This window comes from Leptosomus discolor, chromosome 8 (genome assembly GCF_034619465.1).
Source record: "Leptosomus discolor isolate bLepDis1 chromosome 8, bLepDis1.hap2, whole genome shotgun sequence".
NCBI classification, from domain to species: Eukaryota; Metazoa; Chordata; class Aves; order Leptosomiformes; family Leptosomidae; genus Leptosomus; species Leptosomus discolor.
Genome location: NC_141398.1, coordinates 56,395,068 through 56,414,393, shown reverse-complemented (window position 1 = coordinate 56,414,393; position 19,326 = coordinate 56,395,068). Strand labels below are relative to the sequence as shown.

The 19,326-nt window shown below is 42.3% G+C and overlaps 2 protein-coding genes across 2 annotated transcripts in view; both read left to right on the top strand.

Moving 5' to 3' along the window:
- The window catches only part of PKD1L3 (polycystin 1 like 3, transient receptor potential channel interacting), a 40,409-nt gene extending 30,727 nt beyond the window's left edge, over window positions 1–9,682 (top strand). The window contains 10 exon segments of the mRNA XM_086468833.1: window positions 514–699; window positions 1,526–1,853; window positions 2,360–2,493; window positions 3,366–3,493; window positions 3,831–3,991; window positions 5,761–5,971; window positions 7,321–7,422; window positions 8,154–8,285; window positions 9,113–9,213; window positions 9,628–9,682. Coding sequence (XP_086324959.1) covers window positions 514–699; window positions 1,526–1,853; window positions 2,360–2,493; window positions 3,366–3,493; window positions 3,831–3,991; window positions 5,761–5,971; window positions 7,321–7,422; window positions 8,154–8,285; window positions 9,113–9,213; window positions 9,628–9,682 — 1,538 coding nt within the window.
- A 122-nt stretch (window positions 9,683–9,804) lies between these two features.
- Window positions 9,805–17,856, top strand: GCSH (glycine cleavage system protein H). The gene is made up of 5 exons (XM_086469463.1): window positions 9,805–9,925; window positions 13,584–13,663; window positions 14,855–14,918; window positions 16,989–17,120; window positions 17,727–17,856. Exons 1-5 carry the CDS (start codon window positions 9,805–9,807, stop codon window positions 17,822–17,824), a joined length of 495 nt encoding a protein of 164 aa, XP_086325589.1. The 3' UTR covers window positions 17,825–17,856.
- Window positions 17,857–19,326: the final 1,470 nt, after the last annotated feature.

The window sequence follows — 19,326 nt, the reverse complement described above, 5'->3', positions numbered from 1 at the left end:
AGCGTGGCTATGGCTTGATGTGATGGTAAAGAAACACACTGCAGACACACGGGAGGTGAAGGAAAAGTTAGAAAGGGTAGAAGGAGGGGGTCAACAGTTTAATGAAGTTGAAACCAAAAGAGCAGATGAAGGCCATCTTTCTAAAAGCAGGTACTAGATATAGATAATGATTTATACCCCAAAAAACGTTGGGAAAAAATACCTCAACTTCACTTGGAACAAAGTTAGACTACTCACTCTATCTAGAGCTGTCATTACTATTGCTGCTCAGCCAGCCTTCCCATTTATTATTGATTTTCTCGACCGCCACTCGTATTCCGAATGTGACATGCTGAAACTGCAGCCCGCTGACGCAGCCTGTGTAAATCACCAGCAGCACTGGCCAGCCAGAGGCCAGCAAAGCTCCTCCTTAACCTCCCAAGTGACGACAGCAGTAGCCATTCATGCACTCTATTTTGAACAGCAGTGTTAATTCTGAGCTCACATGTGCTGTCTCTTCTTGGTTTTTTCCAGCCTATCTGGGGTTTTTATGGATGCTGTTACTGGTTGCCTATGGGCAGAGAGATCCCAATTCCTACTACTTAAACAAACACATCGAGAACAGCTTTACAGACGGATTCCACGACGTCTACAGTTACCAGGATTTTTTCACATGGGCAAACACTACCTTAATCAAAAATCTTTATGGATCATATAAAGGTGCAGAGTCACATCGTTTCCCTTCAGCTTGCCAGATTCTGAAACATTATCTTTTATACACCTCCCTGACTTGCACACACATATTTGACCAGAGAAAGAGACTGTCACTGCATAAGACTGATGTGGGTTCTTACAGTATCAATACTAGTGGATAACAAAAGCTCCACAGCCTGACCCCAAGTTTAATGTGTCCTGGTATTTTTCTTCTATTTCATATAAACTGAAAGTTCTTCACTGTAATTTTACATTCTTCACATTTTACATTACTTATTCCAGATATTCAGATATAAGCCTCAGTTTTACAAGTTTCTTTCTATAATTCAAACAAAGGATAGCAGGTAGGTGGCACTATAAAGCTTTTCCTCAGGAGAGCTCTGTTTCCATCCCAACGTAGGTCAATGGGAAGGCTAATCACGCAGTATCACCGTGTTTCTATCTAGTCATATGCAGTAATAAATATGAGCCATTTTCCAGCTCACATTTAAAGGTAAATACTGAAATACATTAGCAGAGTTGTTCATTGGGCATGACTGGCACTGACCAACTGTAGCCAAATGAACATTGCATACAGCTACTCTGCTGTGTGACTCGAAGCAAGTCACTTTTCTCCTCCAGGCCTCAGTTTCCTTCTGTATAAAATACAGATATGTAACGATACCAAACTCTGTTATCTAAGAATTCAGTTCAACACAAGGGCTTAATTTTCATTACTATTTTTCTTCAAGTGCAAAATATTAATGCATCAGTGAATCTTAAATGAGATGAAGAAATATTAGTAGTAGTTCTGTCATATAACCAGTGCTGCTCTTTTCCATCTCCCATTTAGGATTCATTACAGATGGCAATTCCAAGCTGGTGGGTAGTGCTCGAATTCGCCAAGTAAGAGTGAAAGGAGACACCTGCCCTATTTCTCCCAAGCTCCAGCGTGTGATTCAGGAATGCCATGCTCAATATTCCCTACAGTCAGAAGATACATCAGACTATGGGGAGCACTGGAATGCTTCGGTCTTCGACAACTCTTCTGACTTGAGCTCAGCATGGCAGTATCAGAGCCAGTCCAAACTGAGAGGGCAGCCCAGCTGGGGCAAACTTGCCATCTACAGGGGAGGGGGATATGTGATTCACCTGGGAACTGATCCTAAGAATGCCTCCAGGTACCACTTGTATTCTTGTAAATTATTAATGCATCTGCTGTGGCATCAGTGATGCTCTTTCCTCTATTTAAGATTCATTTCAGATTGCATTCCGAGTTTTCCTGCTGTGCATCATGCTGAATACGGCAGATATTACTGTCACACCATCACTGTAGGTTTTTTTTTCCTACCATCTTGCTCCATGCTAGGTAACAACCAGAATCCAAAATCAGAACTTTTTTCTCCTAACGAATATGAGGTAAAGGATCAGATACCTGAGGCATCTCAGGTTTAGCACTGGCCAATATCTGGTACCTGCTTCTCCAGAGGAGCCAAAAAGAAACTTACCACCTAGACTAATAGTACAAGTATCCCCTACATCTGGACTTGACAGACCAGGTGTCCTCTTGAACATCTTACCTCTGGTTTACTCTGTCTCTACGATAACATCCAAACACTCCTGTCCTCCATGTGATACTGTCTCTTTCCTGCATGAGTTAGATCACTGGCTATACATTTTTTGGCAGAATTCTCCAGTACCTTTTCAACAACGTCTGGCTAGACACCTTCACAAGAGCAGTGTTTGTCGAATTTACAGTCTACAATGCCAATGTGAACCTGTTCTGCATTATAAGCCTGATGTTTGAAACCAATGCTTTAGGTGAGAACCTTTTTTAAGTTACACATTTCTGAAGACAGAAAGCAATGCATGTACAAAGTGCAGATTTACATGTGGTCAATGTTTACCTAGTTCTTTAGTCAGTAAACAGAAGTGTTTTAATAAATCTAATCATGACAGAATCAATGTAAAATTTATAAACTATTTATGAAAAATGTAGCATCATAGTAATACAGACCATAATGGAATATCTATGTTTGCTTATGCTGTGGTCATCTGCTGATGAAGAAAACATGCTACTGAAACTTGACTCCAGAATTCATACAACAGGAACACTAAAAATTATGTTTCCTAATCAACACAATATTAAGGCAAAAAGTACAAATAACAGAGTCTGTATTTTTTGTCCCAGAAGACTTCTACTATATAGCCATGTAATCATACAATCCATAATTTGGATAGAGCAAAGAAAACAGCAACACTAGATTCTGGTTTGAAGGCCATAGAAAAACACGTAATCTGTGCAGTAGCCTCCCTCAGGTCTGTCTCAGTACTGGAAAATACCCAAACCAGACCACAAAACTGAGCTCATCTTCTTCTTAGAATGAGATTCAGGTTTGCATCTCCAGGTCCTTCTGCTACATTTCTGCATTTACAGTCCAATCCAAACTCAGCCCTGAGGGGATTAATATCATACTGTCACACAACAGAGCACTAGCGCTCGAAAAAACATCGACTGCCTGAAACTCCTGTTCGAAGAAAATGTCAAAGAACACCTACAAGGCACCTCACGTTGGATTCAGTCTCAGGTTGATGTGAATGAGAGTACGGAAGCCCTACCGGTGAACTAAATTGCATGAAAACAGAAAGATGTAATTATTAGAGCACTGAGGTGAACATTGTTTGTTTTTTAGGGGCCTTCTTCACAAGCGCAGAGCTGCAAAGTGTCCGGCTTTACCCATACACCAACAGTCTCCACATCTTTGTCATTGCAGCAGAAGTAATTTATTTCCTCTTTATTGTGTACTACATGACAGTACAGGTGAGACCCAATGGAAGTTCAGCTGACAGCATCACCTTGCATCTGGTTTTGATTTCACTTACAAAAACTGTAGGACTGTATTTCAGCAGTGCTGCTGCTGACTTGCACCAATGAAAGACTGAACTAGATAGTGTATCTGTACTAAATAATAGGAAGGTGACATTTTATTTGACTGCAATGCTTCTTTTGAGAAAGATAATGAAATATTAGTGCAAGACATAGTTTTATTAATGTGCAGTAGTCCGCTTTATTGTGGAGAGGATAGCCCTAATCTTTAGAGGAGTATTGTATGATATGGAGTCACAAGACCGGAGCAGTAAAACTCCTCTTTTCACAGGGAAAACTGATGAAGACTCTGAGATGGAGATACTTCCACAGCAAGTGGAATCTCCTGGAGATGGCCATTATACTGATTAGCTGGAGTGCCCTGTCAGTGTTTGTGAAGCGGACAATCCTTGGTACCCGAGACATCAGCTACTACCAGGAACACAAAGAGGAGTAAGTACTAATGCTAGTTAGTGCATCTTTTGTTGGTGCTACTCACGCAGAAACAAATCTATTTTTCCTCTTCCCAGACAGCAGCTTGTCTGTGCTAGATAGCGCTAGCCTATTATACGGCTATATTACACAGAATCATAGACCGGTGGGGGTTGGAAGGGACCTCTGGAGATCATCTGGTCCAACCCCCTGCCAAAGCAGGTTCACCTAAAGCAGGTCACACAGGACTGCATCCAGGTGGGTTTTGAATATCTCCAGGGAAAGAGAATCCACAGCCTCCTTGGGCAGCCTGCTCCAGTGCTCTGCCACCCTCAGAGTAAAGAAGTTTTTCCTCATGTTCAGATTTTCTTCTGATATTGCTCTAATAAAATCCAGCAGACTTGAGCACCGAGTTCCCCAGCCTAGCTGCTAGTTCCCTATCTGCATCACCCTCTTCTGAATCAACAAGCCTTTCTGTTACAGGATATCCACCCAGAGAGCACATAATCTGCCTCGTTCTTTGTTGCAAAAAGCCATTGGTTAGAGGACAATAATGACTTATTTTATACAGAATGGAGAGTAAAAAAGAGTCATGCAGGAAAGAGGTCCTAGAATCACAGGATAGTTTAGGAAGCAAAAGACCTTGGGAGGTCTCTGCTCCAACCTCCTGCTTTGGTGTTAAATCAGGTTTCTCTGGGCCTTGTTTGGTTGAATTTCGAGGATCACTAAGAACAGAGGTTCCACAGCCTCCCTGGACCTCTGTTCCAGTGCTGAACCACTCTTGCTGTGGGAAAGAGTTTTTTTCATGTCCAGCTGGAACTCCTCTTGCTGCAACTTGTGGCTGTTGTCTCTTCTCTTTTCACTGTGGACCTCCAGGAAGTGTCTTATTACATCCTCTCTATAACCACTGACTAGGTGGGGACAGCAATTACACGCCTCCTTAGCCTTCTTTTCTGCAGGCTGAAGACACCAAGTTCCCACATCCTTCTCTTGTATGTCCTGTACCTCAATTCCCAACCATCTCAATGTCCTTGCACTGGGGAGCCCAAAACTGGACTCGGTATTCCAGATGCAACCTCGCAACTGCTGAATGAGAGGAACGAACCAACACTTCCTTAACCTGACAGCTACATCCCTGCTAAAGCAGCATGCGTATATCATACGGGCATACGTCGTGTGCTGTATTAGCACACACAGTTTATGAAAGCTTTTTGTGGTCATCTCTGTTGTAAACAAGATCACACGTACAAACACTGCGCTACCTTTATAAACGGTAAATGTATGTCTTACCAAGTTTTTTTCAGCTAACATTTAGACTTGACTCACCTCAGTCACAGATCACAGTTCCGACCTCCAATCCTTTAGTTCATTCCTAACAGTACCTCCTCACACAACCTGTTGGAAATCAGCTAATGCTGATTCTGCCAGCTGCATAGCACCAGTAACCCCATCCTCTCAATACACACGCATACAAGACCCTGGCTTCCTTTCTAAGGGTCAGAATTTGACAGTCATTTTGCATTAGCTGCCTTTAAACTGTGACTTGCTAAATATGCACAGCATTTGGGCGACAGCTCTAGCTAATGCTGATAAAAACCCTCTGCCATGTACAACTGAGCTTTCTGCAGGCAGACAGCAGGAAGTACTGGCAGGAACATTCAAGTAGGAACTCAAGTTAGCTCTCCATTGAAAACAAGGACAGAGCGACGGGCTTTTCCAGCATCCTCATTTATGCACTTCAAAGGCTTCCGTGGGCACGATCTAGTATATCTTCTCTTTTTTTCTAACAGCTGTGTAAGCTTTAATGAAACAGCAAGAGCTGATGCAGTTCTTGGCTACCTGATTGCGTTCCTAGTGCTTCTCTCCACAGTGAAACTGTGGCATCTCCTGAGGCTCAACCCTAAACTGAACATGATCACTTCAACTCTAAGGAGGGCATGGGGGGACATCTCTGGATTCATCACTGTTATTGCAATCATGTTCCTCGCCTATTCCATTGCTGTGAGTACCACTGTGGTTTCTGTTATCTGCAGCACTGTCACGTTACATCAATTCTCTGTGAATGCTGAAAGCAACATAGCTTCGAAATATAAAACCGAATAAAGCTGCCTATCTAAATCTTAGGTTAGCAGCTCGGAGCCAAATTCTTCAGTATAAGTGAAAGAAAAGTTAAAATATCCACTTGTCTGTTCTTTGCAAACTGAAATTTAGCACAAAAATCAAACTCTGAGACAAAAAAAAATGGATTCTCTGTGTGTAAGAGGTGTGACAAGGAACAAAGTACAGGAAAAAACATTTTCTGGATAAAGTTTAAATTGGGGAGAGTGCAGCAAGTGCCATTTTCTGTCTGGCTAATTTTTAAGTGGGAAATAATTAATTTTTCTGACTATTATAGGAATACTTGTTATGCAAATAAAATTGTGTTTTCATTCTAATGAGATTAAAGAATTATTGGACTGCAACTATTTATGTATATTTACTGTTTCAGCTGAAACGTTTTGTGTAAATCTTCTAGCAGAGCGATGTGGGAAATTCAGCACATCTCAACTGCAAAATCACTGAAAAAGTGGAAATCATCCGAGCCAAATCCAAACTGTCCTGTAAAGAGCAGTCCTGTGACAAACGGGACCTGCTGCAGTCTCACACTGCCCGATTGCACATTCCTCATCCCTCCCTCCAGCACCAACACTCCAGCAACCGAGTAGCCTTAGGCACTGGTGTGGCCACAAACATTTTAAATAAGTGATGGGATCAGCCTGTTGTCAAATCATGCAAGTGCTGGAGCTGTGAAAGAGGCAGGAATATGTATGTAGGGGTGGAGAAAAAGGTGAGACTGAGTCAGCCCCTGTTTAAGCTGGCCCACATGATATAAATGAAGAAAACAGCACCCTGGTTACTGAGTGCAAACAAGGATCTGCGCATTGGGAAGGATCTGTGCGCTGAAACGCAACTGTTTGTGACTATGACTAATTCAGCCAATTATGCAGGAATAAATCTACTACTTAGAGGTGGTCTAAATTACTTTCCTGGTTTCATCAGGTTTATTTGCAGGTTTTTTACATTTTCTAGTGCCAAGCTGAGCCGATATAAGACATTCTCATACCTAGGATAAGGGTCTTACAGCTAAACACATTCAGAAAGCGTGAATCCAGTTCTTAGCTCTAGGTTAGTCCTCTCTGTGACCTTGGCTGGTGTCTCCTGTTGTAAACAAAAAAATTCCAAAACGCAAAAAAAAGCTTCAGGGCTCTAACGACAAGCTAGGAGAGCTTTCTCTGCGTACAGCGGTTTTTAGCTCATTTTGCAGCAAGGACTCCGATCATGACACCAGATACGCCTTCTTTCCTCTGCAGACAAACTTGATATTTGGCTGGAAGCTCTACTCTTACAAAACTCTCTTTGATTCAGCAGAGACCATGGTCAGTCTTCAGCTGGGAATCTTCAACTATGAGGAGGTACCACCTCTGATTTTGAGACGTTTATCACTGTCTAATTAGCAGCTCAGCTATCAAACATGCTTTGAACCAGCAAATAGAAAGACTTTCAATTAGTGCTAGACATTGAAGCTAATTTTGCAAGCTCCACAGGCTCCTAAAGCAGACACCTTTTCTCATCAAGACAAGAAAAAGACACCAAGTGAAATATATCTCATACCCCATTTTGACCATCAGTAGACTCATAATGAACGTCTCACTGAGAAAGGTGCTCACATTTTAACTAGATGTGTTACTTGATGTGTCCATGACAGTCTGACTGGGCTTCTTGGTAAAGACACTGCTAAACAAAAGCGTACAGAGATTTCATCTATGCTTTCAAAGCTGAGGCATGATGGAGCTTCAGCTGTTCTGTGGATAAACGGATCCAGGCTTGTCAATTTTCACGTGAAACTTCCATATCCTTATAATCAAATGCAAACATTTAAAAACCTCCAAAGATTTCCCATATTCACATACCATATAAAAAATATTACATCATCTTTGATACTCTATCATATCAACATAGGAAAGTGACGACAGGAGAAAAATTGTATATGCGTATATATAATATAGATAGCATAATTTATTAGCCACATGGATTTTTAGAGACAAACTCCTTATGGTGTCTTAACTGCTTGTATATATGATTTTTTTGTTGTTATTTTTGTTTGTTAATCAAAATATAATGTCTTACCTTATTAATACTACAGGTCCTGGACTACAATCCAATTTTAGGCTCCTTCTTAATTGGATCCTGCATAATTTTCATGACATTTGTCGTACTGAATCTGTTCATTTCTGTGATTCTGGTTGCTTTTAGTGAGGAGCAGAAGCACTACCAGGTGCGTTCATCCAAGCTCTCCTGCCGTTTTCAACATTTATTCTGCAGTGCTTACTAATGATTTAGGTATTCCACCATCAGATGAGACCCAAGTAAACTCAGTCCAGCTCTTAAGAAGTCAACATTTAAAGCACACTTCAGATTTTCTAGATTCGCGTTGTCCATTCATGCTCACATTTAGTACAAGACCTGATGTGTAGCCTTCTGTTCACATAGTAAATCCAGCAAAAAAAGTCTTAAGACTTGTGCCTGGCTCCATTGAAATCAGTGCCAAAACTGCTCCCAAAGTCTATGAGGACTTTACAGCTCTTTTAAAAAATGTCACTGTGAGTGCCTGACCCATTCAAGCTATTGATAGCACAGTGTGAAATCCAGTTTAGTACTCCAGTACTGTCCAAAATTCCTCTCTGTTTTAAAAAAAGTCAAGGGAGATGAAAACAAAGGACATGGTCAACAGAAAACAAAATATATTTAGTTTTTCTCGTTTATTTTACATAGAAATGGTGGGTGGCTCATTGTATATACCCCTAGCTGTATGGTAGCTGGCAAGTTAACCCCAGGCTCCTGAGGCAAGATTTCCATGGGCTCTGACAGAGCCAAAATTACTTCCGTATTGTCCATGCTCACCCATGCTCATCTGGGACTTTTGTCTTGATAAAAATACTGGCATGATGTTTTGTGTTGGCAGCTACTTGTGCTCTGCTTAGAGTGAAAGCTGGCTTATTTCACCTCAAGTAGAGATTGTCTCTTGTGACTTTCTCTGGCTTCGGCAGACTGTATCCGCTTCTGCTCCGGGCACCCGAGTAACTTAACCCGTTGTTATTTCAGGCTTCAGAAGAAGAGGAGATTGTTGATCTCATGCTAATGAAACTTTTCAGTTTCTTCGGGATTAAATGCAAGAAGGAAGAGAAGCCAGCCACCAACGATCAACTGGAATAACCTGCCGACGATTAAATGATAACCACAATGAAAAGTCCCTTTTTGGGTGAAAGATTTACTTTTAAACTACTAGCTGCAGTGGCTAGACGTAGGTTACCAGGCTTCTGACTAAAATGCTGCGGTGTTCAACCTATAGACTGTTGCTGACATGTTATTTTGGAATATAAGCTAAGAAATAATGCTAAACCTAAGATAAAGTGTCCCACGTGCACTTCCTGTAGACTTAGCACCTGCATTAAATAAACACTGAGCGTTTGTTGCACCGTTTGGCTAAAACCGCTCGCTTTCCGCCAAGCAAGCGCCATGGAAAGATGGCGACCCCCTCAGACCGCCTTCCTTCCCCCGGCCTGCCCCTGCCCCTGCCCCTGCTCCTGCTCCCGCCCCGGGCATGGCACCAAGCGGCTGCCAGGCAGCTCTTCAGAGACCGCTAATCCTCGCCACAACCGCGTCGCCCACTGAGGGGACCCGGCCACGGCCACCGCCACCCCCTCCCGCCCGCGGTAACGGCCGCCCCTGAGGACGCCTCCGTGAGGCGGGAGCTCCGTGCAGCACCGCCCCCCGCCCGCCCGCCCTCGGCAAAGATGGCGTGGCGAGCGCTCCGGCGGGTCGGGCCGGTCCTGGTGCCGCGCTGCCCGCGCCTCTCGCCGCCGCCGCTGGTGCCCGCGGCCCGGAGGCTGGCCACCAGCTCGCTGGTGCTGTCCGGTGAGTGGCGGCTGGGGAGGCGGCGGCGGGAGGGAGGCGCGCGGTGGCCAGCGGGAGAGCGGCCCAGCTCTGCGAGGAGTCGTCGCTCCCTCCGTCGGGGCTCCCGGGAGGGCACGGTGGGCTCCTGCAGCCGGGCGGCCTTGAGGTGCTGCGGGCCGGGGTGGACCTGGCCTCCCGGCGCAGCCCGCGGAGGAGCGGTGCCGGCCGCGCCGCTGCCCGCAGCCGCCACCGGCGGGGGCTGAGGGGAGGTCCCCGCTCCGGGCGCGGAGCGGCCCCCACGTTTAAATCTCCGCCTGCCAGCCCCTGGTGTGGTGCCGTGGGTCACGGCTGCCGGCGCGGGTAGGAGGGGCACGGCCGGGTGGAGAGGGATGCTGCAGCTTCCCCTGAGCCGCGCTGGCCTCGGACGGGGCACCTCCACCCGCTGGTGCGGGGCTGTCCAGCTGGGAATCGGGGAAAAGCCTCGCAAGATGGCTGAAGCCTTGCAAGGGCTTCTAGCTGCAGGGGGCGAGCCGTGCCTCCCTGCTTTTGGCAGCGTGGGTTTCACCTGTGCCTCGTCCTGATGCTGAGACTGTCCCAATTCCTCCTCCCAGGAAGAGCTGGTTCACCTCTCTTTAATTGTCAGAAAACTTTTAAACTCCTCCCCGTGCTGCAGTTTTTTAGCAAAGTGGCCCTGTCCCCTTCTGGCCCCAGCCGCAGGCTTTGCTGAGCGGGGTGAGTGTGGAGGACACGAGCTTGACCCAAAAAAAGCAGATAGCTTTTCCTGGGATCGTCGTGCTGAAGCAGCTTGTTGGTAGCTCCAAGGAGCAGCAGCAATAAAAGAAAGGGGCAAAAATGGGTGGATGGAGGAGGCAGGCCTGCAGCAGTTAGGTTGGCATGGGCTGCCAGGAAACCTGAGCCAGATTTTCAGGGCCTTGGGCCTGTTTAGGCTAAAGAAGTTTGGCTTTGTCCCACCAGCTCCTGTGCAGTATAGCTACAGAAGTGGTAAGGCAGGAGAGATGGGCTTACACATCGGTGCTTAGTGTGATTTTGCACTTTATGTAGTTAATTCTGAAAGTGCCTGCTGCTGTTGAAACTCTCGTTGAATGACAGTTAGCCTGAAAATCAGAATCTGTGTCACTCCAGCAAACAGAAACGTGCAAAAGGTAGAAAGAGGAGAAGATGCTATAAAATTAATGACTGCCACTAAAATTTCCTTCCAGATAGTTCTTTAGCCTGTTTAACTGCCTTCTGCTGCAAGTGAAAGGAATATCATTGATTAGTCATTTTTTGCAAATTAAGTGAGACAAGATTTAAGCTTTTTTCACTATTCTAATTGTTTAATGTACCCATTGTTTTTCTATAGATATAACTTGAAGGAATAACATACATTATGCTTTTGTTTTAGGCAGAGAGGAAAAATTTTGTATGCCTCTGTGGAGGTGTGAGTTTTCCTTCACTCTTCAGGTATATATTTATGAAATATTTAAGAGAGGCAGGCTAAACCGGACGAAGGTCTGAACTGCGAATGTGCCAGTTAAGCTGAAACCAAAGTCATGTGGAAATGAATGAAGCTAGAGTAAATTTAGCTGCTGTTCCGAAAAAGAGTGCTTACAGAAGAGATTTGGTGTGCTTTGAGATTTAATGTTCGTTTCATTTGATCTATTTAGTGGGCTAATCATATAAGCTCAAAGTTCAAATTTTGAGTTTACTTATTAACTCTTTTTAGTTTGACCTTTACTTTACTTGCACGGGTTTTTTTGTTGCATGGTTAGAATTTTTCATTTTTCACTTTTTTCCCTACCAAACAAGAAGCTTATGTGCTTTTCTAATGGTTGAGGACACTTTACTGCTGTGTTCCAAACTGATCATCGAAGTCTTCTGTTTTTCTTTTTTATTTTTACCTTGCTTTATAAACAAAGCTTATACAGTATTATTATCCTAAATAAAAAGAGATTGGTTGGCTTCTTCGTGACATCTGTAATGACACAAGTGTCCAGCTTGGATTTGAGACTGTGTCGTTCTCTGTTCTTGTAGTTCGTTACTAATTTCCAATGACATCCCTATGGGTTTAATGTCTTGACCTAAAATGATTTGATTTCTTAGAACGTGTCCTGAGAGATTTTTGTAAATACTCCTAATGCTAGCTGAAATTCTCTGGGGGGGTTGAGTGATAATTAATGGAAAAATACTTCCTATTTGCGTTTTACTCAAAATTTTTACTCAAAATCGCTCTGCTGAGGTGTATAAAATTTAGGCCGCCTTCAAAGACAAACCATTTTCTCTGAGACTTGCTTCTTTTACACATGTTCAGGCATAAATAAGAGGATCACTACAATTGAAACCGCTTGAAATACGACGTGATGTATAGTGGACAGATTTTAGCAGATCTACAGTCAGAACCTCTGTTTTCTTTCATGTACAAGTTTAGAAAATACACAAGGACTTGCAGAAGGGTCGTTTCTGTAGTGGGTGTAAGGAGTCCAGCCTGGAGGAAGAGCTGGAGAGGAGCATTTTGAACTCAAAAGAGCAGCTGCACTGCTCTGGCACTAATCACATAGGGAGCTCTGTTTAAGAAGTTATCTTGTCCAGCTTCTGCAACGTCCCTTGTCTGATTGGGGTTGGTGCTACAAGTGAAAATTAAAAATTAATTAATTGGGGGGAAAAAAAAAAGTGGGCGGGGAGAGAGTATCTATGGGGAAGCTATGGGAGTGAGAAAACAGACAAAGCAGGCTGGAAATGCTTGGAGTAAGAAAAGTTCCACGTAAAATGTTAGCAAGAAGAATGCTGCCTGTTTCAATGGCTTCTTTTGAAGTTTCTCCATCTGACTTGGTAAAAAAATAATTGCTTCTAATAAAAGCTAGTACAGGCTGCTCTGAATCTTACAGATCTAAAATATATGTACAATTGTAAGATTGCTGTGAAAAGACTTAACGGTGTCTTAAATGCACTTATTTGAGAACAATACAGAGTAACTACGGTGTTCTTCCCACAGTAACAGCAGTAACAGGGAGCAAATTCAGTAACAATTGCCTGTATGAGTGGCCTTATTAATTTGCCCCATATTATTTTGCCTTAATTTTACATAGATCTAAACAGGGTGCGAAATAGACTCTATAGGAAATGTGAGGGGGAGGGAAGGGAATCGGTCGCTTTTGCCAGCTAGGATGCAACTTTTTTACTTCAACTGATGGCTCTCTTCAGGTACTTTGAATGGGATGCTGTAATGCTGACACCGTTTCTAACGGGTCCTTAACACTGGCCTTCTCAGGAATGATACAGTGGCTGTCAGAAACAAACACACTCAATATGATTGAAAAGCCGCTATGCTATCACAGAAATGCATACCGATGAGTAAACTACACATATACGCTTTAGATTTATACTTCTGTTTGAAGTAAACTGCTCCTTTTGCTCCTGTACTTTACCAGTCTGTAGATGATTGCACAGGAACTAGTGATACTCTCAGCAGAACGCCTAGTGAGCCACTGCTGTGTCACTAAGCACATCGAGAGCAGAACAAAATGCTCCTGTAACTTGTATTTGCTGTTTAAAATATTTTCAAAGAAAACCGAACAAAACTAACCCCAGTAAAACCACCCTCCCAGTGTGTAAGCCTGCAAATGTGCCGTTGTATTTACGTGAGCAACATTTCTGAAATACCAAGTTTGTTTCATTTTAGCCCGCAAATTCACAGACAAGCATGAATGGATATCAGTTGAAAATGGCATTGGAACAGTAGGAATCAGCAATTTTGCACAGGTATTGATTTCCCCCCCCCTTACCCAAGTTTCCAATATTTATTTACGTGTACTTGCTCTTGTCCTTGCTCTTTGGACGTTACTGGGGTTTATTGTTCTAATCGCATGGGCTATACGAGGAGCGTGATTTGGATCTATCACATTATTTATGAAGTGAATGCTGCTTCAGCAGTCTGATAAATTCTTAATCGCTTCAGATTGAGCCTATGGAGAGCTGAACTTGATGAGAAACGTAATGGTACAGCAGAATTTAAAACCTCTTTTGTTACTTCAGTTCTTGCAGGCACGAGGAATTTGTGGCTATGTGAAGAGGTTATTGTGCAATTTTTAGCCAGGTTTCCCTTGAACATGAATATGGTGCAATCCCTATGGCTAAAGAGTAGAAGTACAACATGGCACGTATTTCTTGCTCTAGGACAGGAATTGCTTTGGATTTGTTGTTTTGCTTTGTTCTCATGCAAGTACTTGATTTGGAATAGTCACAGGACAGAGATTCATGTGAAACTTAAGAAAGTCTGATGTGAGAAGCTATCGATGAAGCTGAATGAATGTTTCTTAGGACAAGCAGCACTTCCCATAACCTCAGCTTTCTGTAAATAACATTAATACTCTGTAAGATCCCTAGACTTTTGTGAGATGGGGTACATTTGTCAGTGACGAGGCAGAAGCCTATTCTGGTTGAGCTGATTGTTATGGTGATAAGGCTCCTTATTAGGTCCGTAAGGACAAACTGTACACTAACAGCTCTCCAGTTGGCCGTGTGTCTGGGGAGGAATCATTGCATTTTCTTTCAAATTGCACTGGAAGATCCTTTGTGCTTTGTAACAAAAAGACAATTCCCTCAAATCATGGGAACTTTGTCCTTTATGACAGTTGTTACTCTAGCTGATGCTAAGATTGGCAGATGTTATTTCTCATTCTGCCTGGAGAAATCTGTGTACAACCCTTGCAACTCAGCCTGAGGGTTATTAACACTGTAACGGATAAACAATAATTTGACATTTGAGGCATGACAGCAAACCATTTTTTTCAAGGTAAATGTTTAAAAAGAAAATGTGAAAAATACGCAGTCCTTAAAGAATGAGAACTAAATTTATATTGCTTCTATGCAGATTCTAGAGTTACTGTATCAGACATCTCCTATGTATTGTTTCTTTAATGTATGCTTTGATGCTTTTGTTTTTCATTTAAGGAAGCATTAGGAGACGTTGTTTACTGTAGTCTTCCAGAAATTGGGACAAAATTGAGTAAACATGGTAAGTTTCAGCTCTAATTTCTAACAGAGTAATTATTCTACTCATCCTACTCTCCCTTTGCAAAAATGAATTTTGTGAAGTAATCTTTATGTTCATTAATACCATTTTAAGTCTTCTGGATGCAAAATAAATTCAGGTATTTCTACAAGAGACAACTTTAATTCCAAATTCTCAGTGTCAGACCATGCATGGTAGCAGAAAATACCTGGTTATTAAACTATGAAGACATTTATTTAAAAATCAAATATTTGAAATATATTTTTGTAAACATTTTATCTATGTTCTGGTTTTAAAATATTTATGCTTTGATTTGGACTTGCTAGTATTTAGGATGGCTTATTTGTAATTCTGCAGTTATGCATTTCATGAGTTGCATGATGTGAAACATCTTATTGATAGCAAGCTAATTTTTCTGTGACTATACAGACTCAGTAATTTCTGGTTATCAGCTGCAATCACAGGTTTTTGCTCATTAGTGATGTACAAATTGTTACTTTCTTAATCATTCAGTCATGTAATTTTCCATGTTCAAGAAGAGCGAGCGTTAAGGGGTAGAAAGGAAAAGCCTACTCCCGTATTTACATGGAGAGCTGTCTCGATGGTATATGAAGTAAAGATTGTCAATAGCTTCAGATGTTGCAGAAAAATGTAGATTTAATGAGCAAAGTAGCAGGCCCTTTTCTTGCCACCCTTCTTGTTGACTAGGTCTGTATCAAACTGTTTTGGCCAAATCTGTTACATCGCATTGAATGGTGAAAGTTAGACAAAAGGTCTTTCTGTTTAGGGTTTTAAGTAACCAACTCATAGTTTTGTTTCATCTGAAGGAATTTCATTTCCATTTAGTTTTTCTCTTTTCTGCTCGTTCTGGCCTTAGTCTAATTCCAAGCTTTTCCGGAACACATTGTTCTCTGATTCCTTGTGTGGATACCTGTCTGCTCTTCTGACAGCTCCGTGTTCCTCCAGCCTCTGTCTTGTTTGCTTGTGGCTTAAGTTACTCTGGACTAACACTGCTTCAGGCACCATCTCCCTAACTGCCTACAAAACAGAAGGAAGGGAAGAGCAGCTGGGTGATTCCAGTGTGGTGCTTCTGAATACTGAAGTGTGTTTTCCAGTGAGGGCAAATGTAACACTTGATAGTGTTTCTGAAGAAAAAATGGAATTCCTGAAACTGTGGCCTTGTCTATTTTGTAACCAAATTATGCATAAAAAGGTTTGAATTCTAGATAAAAGGCATATTTAGGTCTCTTGCAGCAAGAACTGGATGTGGTTCCTTCTAACCGGATACCGTACGCTGCAGGGCTTTAGCCAAAGGATTAGCCAAGCACAAGACAGACATGGACTTGCTTGAGCGGGTCCAGAGGAGGCCACGAAGATGCTCAGGGGGCTGGAGCACCTCCCCTGTGAGGACAGGCTGAGAGAGTTGGGGTTGTTCAGCCTGGAGAAGAGAAGGCTCCGGGGAGACCTTACAGCGGCCTTGCAGTGCTGAAAGGGGGCTACAGGAAAGGTGGGGAGGGACTCTGGATCAGGGAGGGCAGTGACAGGACGAGGGGTAACGGTTTCAAACTGAAAGAGGGGAGATTCAGATGAGATATCAGGAGGAAATTCTTCCCTGTGAGGGTGGTGAGACACTGGCACAGGCTGCCCAGAGGAGCTGTGGCTGCCCCCTCCCTGGCAGTGCTCAAGGCCAGGCTGGATGGGGCTGGGAGCAACCTGGTCTAGTGGGAGGTGTTCCTGCCCATGGCAGGGGGTTGGAACTACAGGATCTTTACGGTCCCTTCCAACCCAAACCGTTCGATGATCTATGATGGAAATGTAAGAAATTTCCATCCCTTCTGTAGTAGCCAGCTAGCTAGTGTTATGCAAGTTCCTCACAATAATTCAGGAGCATAAATATCAAATTTAATGCTGCTCATTATTATCATAAACCTGGTGACTTAAGGGGTTTTGACAGTTTTCCTTGCTCATGATCAAGACGCTTCTTCAATGGTCATCACCAGAACATCTGACTAAAAAAACTACAGTGCTTTGTATTTTCCTCTTAAAAGCATTCAATTGTATTCTGTGTTTCAGATGAGTTTGGGGCTTTGGAAAGTGTGAAAGCTGCTAGTGAGCTTTACTCTCCTCTCTCAGGAGAAGTGACTGAGATTAATGCTGCCCTTGCAGATAATCCAGGGCTCGTCAATAAATCTTGTTATCAAGATGGTAAGATGTCATTTTTATCTTTCAGTAATGGATACCACCTGGATTCTTGCTATCACAAATGGCTCTGCAATTCCTAGTTCTTCCAGATTAATAGTGCGGAGGCTTGGATAGAATATATTGAATATAGTTCAAGCCCAATAAAATTTAAAATGAAAGTATCATTGTAGCTTTGTCTTTGCTGACAGCTGGTTTACAATGTGTTCTTTTCAGACATAGACTGTGGTTGTATTTAAATCTATTTCCCTTGATCACGTTTCTCTTTTTTTTTTTTTTTTTTTTGTTTTTTTTCTTCTTGTAACAGCTCATGATACTGAGAGGTCAGGCTCTTTTTATTCTTTCTAGACAGCGTCTCCTTAATGCCGCTGTCTGAGACAGTACTAAATTAGACAACTGGTCTGACTCAGAAGGCCATTTCTTCTGGCAGGTTGGCTGTTCATTTTTTAAAGTACTGAAATGTTGTTTTGCCTGCACAAGAAATCCTGTTGATTCTACCAGAGTTGCAGGGCTTGTGTGCCCACTGTGAGTACTTTTCTAAGGCAGTAACTTGAATGAATCTTTCTTGTAGGATGTTAGCAACTGTTTTTCTTTCTGATTTCCTAACTACAGGTTGGCTTATCAAGATGACTGTGGAAAACCCTGCTGAACTTGATGAACTGATGAGTGAAGATGCCTATGAGAAATACATAAAATCCATTGAGGACTGAGCTGGAATAATGAAATAAATCCATATAAATTATTTCAGTGTAGTTTGTCATCAATCAGTGAAGTATAGAATATCCAGTTTTGGCAGCCTGAAAAAGACCACTTATGATCACATATACAAGGCCATAAATAATTGTGGGGATAAAAATGTTTAAGATCTGCATACCTGCGAGGGGTTTTTATTCTATTGTCTGATTTATGTAACTGCAGGATGTTATCTATAATATTTTGGGAAACAATTTTATTTGCTGAAAATACATACTTCCCAAGATTCATTTGACAATCGAATTTCATAATAACAGCCTTAATATGGTAATTCTGTAGTAGGCACATGACTCTTCTTGTAACCTGGACTACAGCTTTCCCTGAAATACTTTTCTGTTGCTCCCAAGATACTGAAAAGCAGTGTCTCCCTAACCTCCTAATATTTTTCCTAATGATAGTTGCAAAGGCGATACCAAAAAAGGAGAAGCCGTATCAACTACCTCTTCGCATGCCTTTTACTTCTTTACAGAATTTATTAATCTTTTGTTTTCCTTCTTCATTTTACTATGTAATGAAATAGTTCTGCCTTTGAGGCAGAAGGTGTGGTCCTTGTCTTCTGACTTAGATGCTTTCTTATGCAAAACTCACATGAGGATAGTTTATCAAGGTTCTAGAGGGGATTGTTTAGGCTGTATTTTTTGTTTAGTAAACACTACCTGTGTAATTCTACATCTTGTGCCTAGTAATTGTGGTGATTTCGGAAGAGTAGATGCTTGTGAAAATTGTGTGGTCGTAACAGTTTGACATGTAATGTGTCCGTATGTGTGTGTGTGTCACACTGCTGTAATGACATCACAGGAATGAAGCTAAAACTTTCACTTTGCGAACTGGTAAACTAAAGCAGCTGATTCCATTAGACTTAATATTTAATGAATCCACAAATGTGCACTCAAAGTGCACATCTAAGGGTAAGGTTGAGTTGTACAGACCTGCACTTCAGGAAAACGTAATGGTACAGCAGAGTTCTGGTCTAGAACTTTTATCCACAGTTTTAAAATGGCAATTAGAAGCCAAGTACAAAATAGGAATAAAACCCAAGTATCTGTAAGTTGATCTGAGAGAGGCAGCAGGAGAATGTTTAATCCATATAAGATGACAAAGGCAAAATCCATACTGCTTTGGAAGTTCCTCTCAAAAGCACAGCCCTTCTAAAGGGCAGAAATACACTGCAGGTGATACAGAAACCTTTCTAATGTACAAAAATGTAGGGCTTGCTTTTACAATCTGAAGGGATGTCAAAGTAATTGGTGTGGTTTTGAAATCCTAGGAGCTAACTTTTCCTACACAAGTCACAGATAAAAGCCCTGCTAAGAGAGACTCCACTGTGTATTTAAGATAAAACCATCTTCTCCATAGGAGTTAAACTGCAAAGTGACTAAGAGGAAAGAGTGCGTTTGACTGTTCCACAGGAGTCCGGACTTGGCAGTGGCTGAATAAACAAAAGGCTCCAGTAAACCTA

Excerpts from the sequence above, each read along its gene's own strand:
- GCSH (XM_086469463.1), top strand. The coding sequence starts at position 9,805 with ATGGCGTGGCGAGCGCTCCGGCGGGTCGGGCCGGTCCTGGTGCCGCGC. Across the intron at positions 9,926-13,583 it reads CAGCTCGCTGGTGCTGTCCG|CCCGCAAATTCACAGACAAG; the intron begins GTGAGTGGCGGC and ends GTTTCATTTTAG. Across the intron at positions 14,919-16,988 it reads GACAAAATTGAGTAAACATG|ATGAGTTTGGGGCTTTGGAA; the intron begins GTAAGTTTCAGC and ends TCTGTGTTTCAG.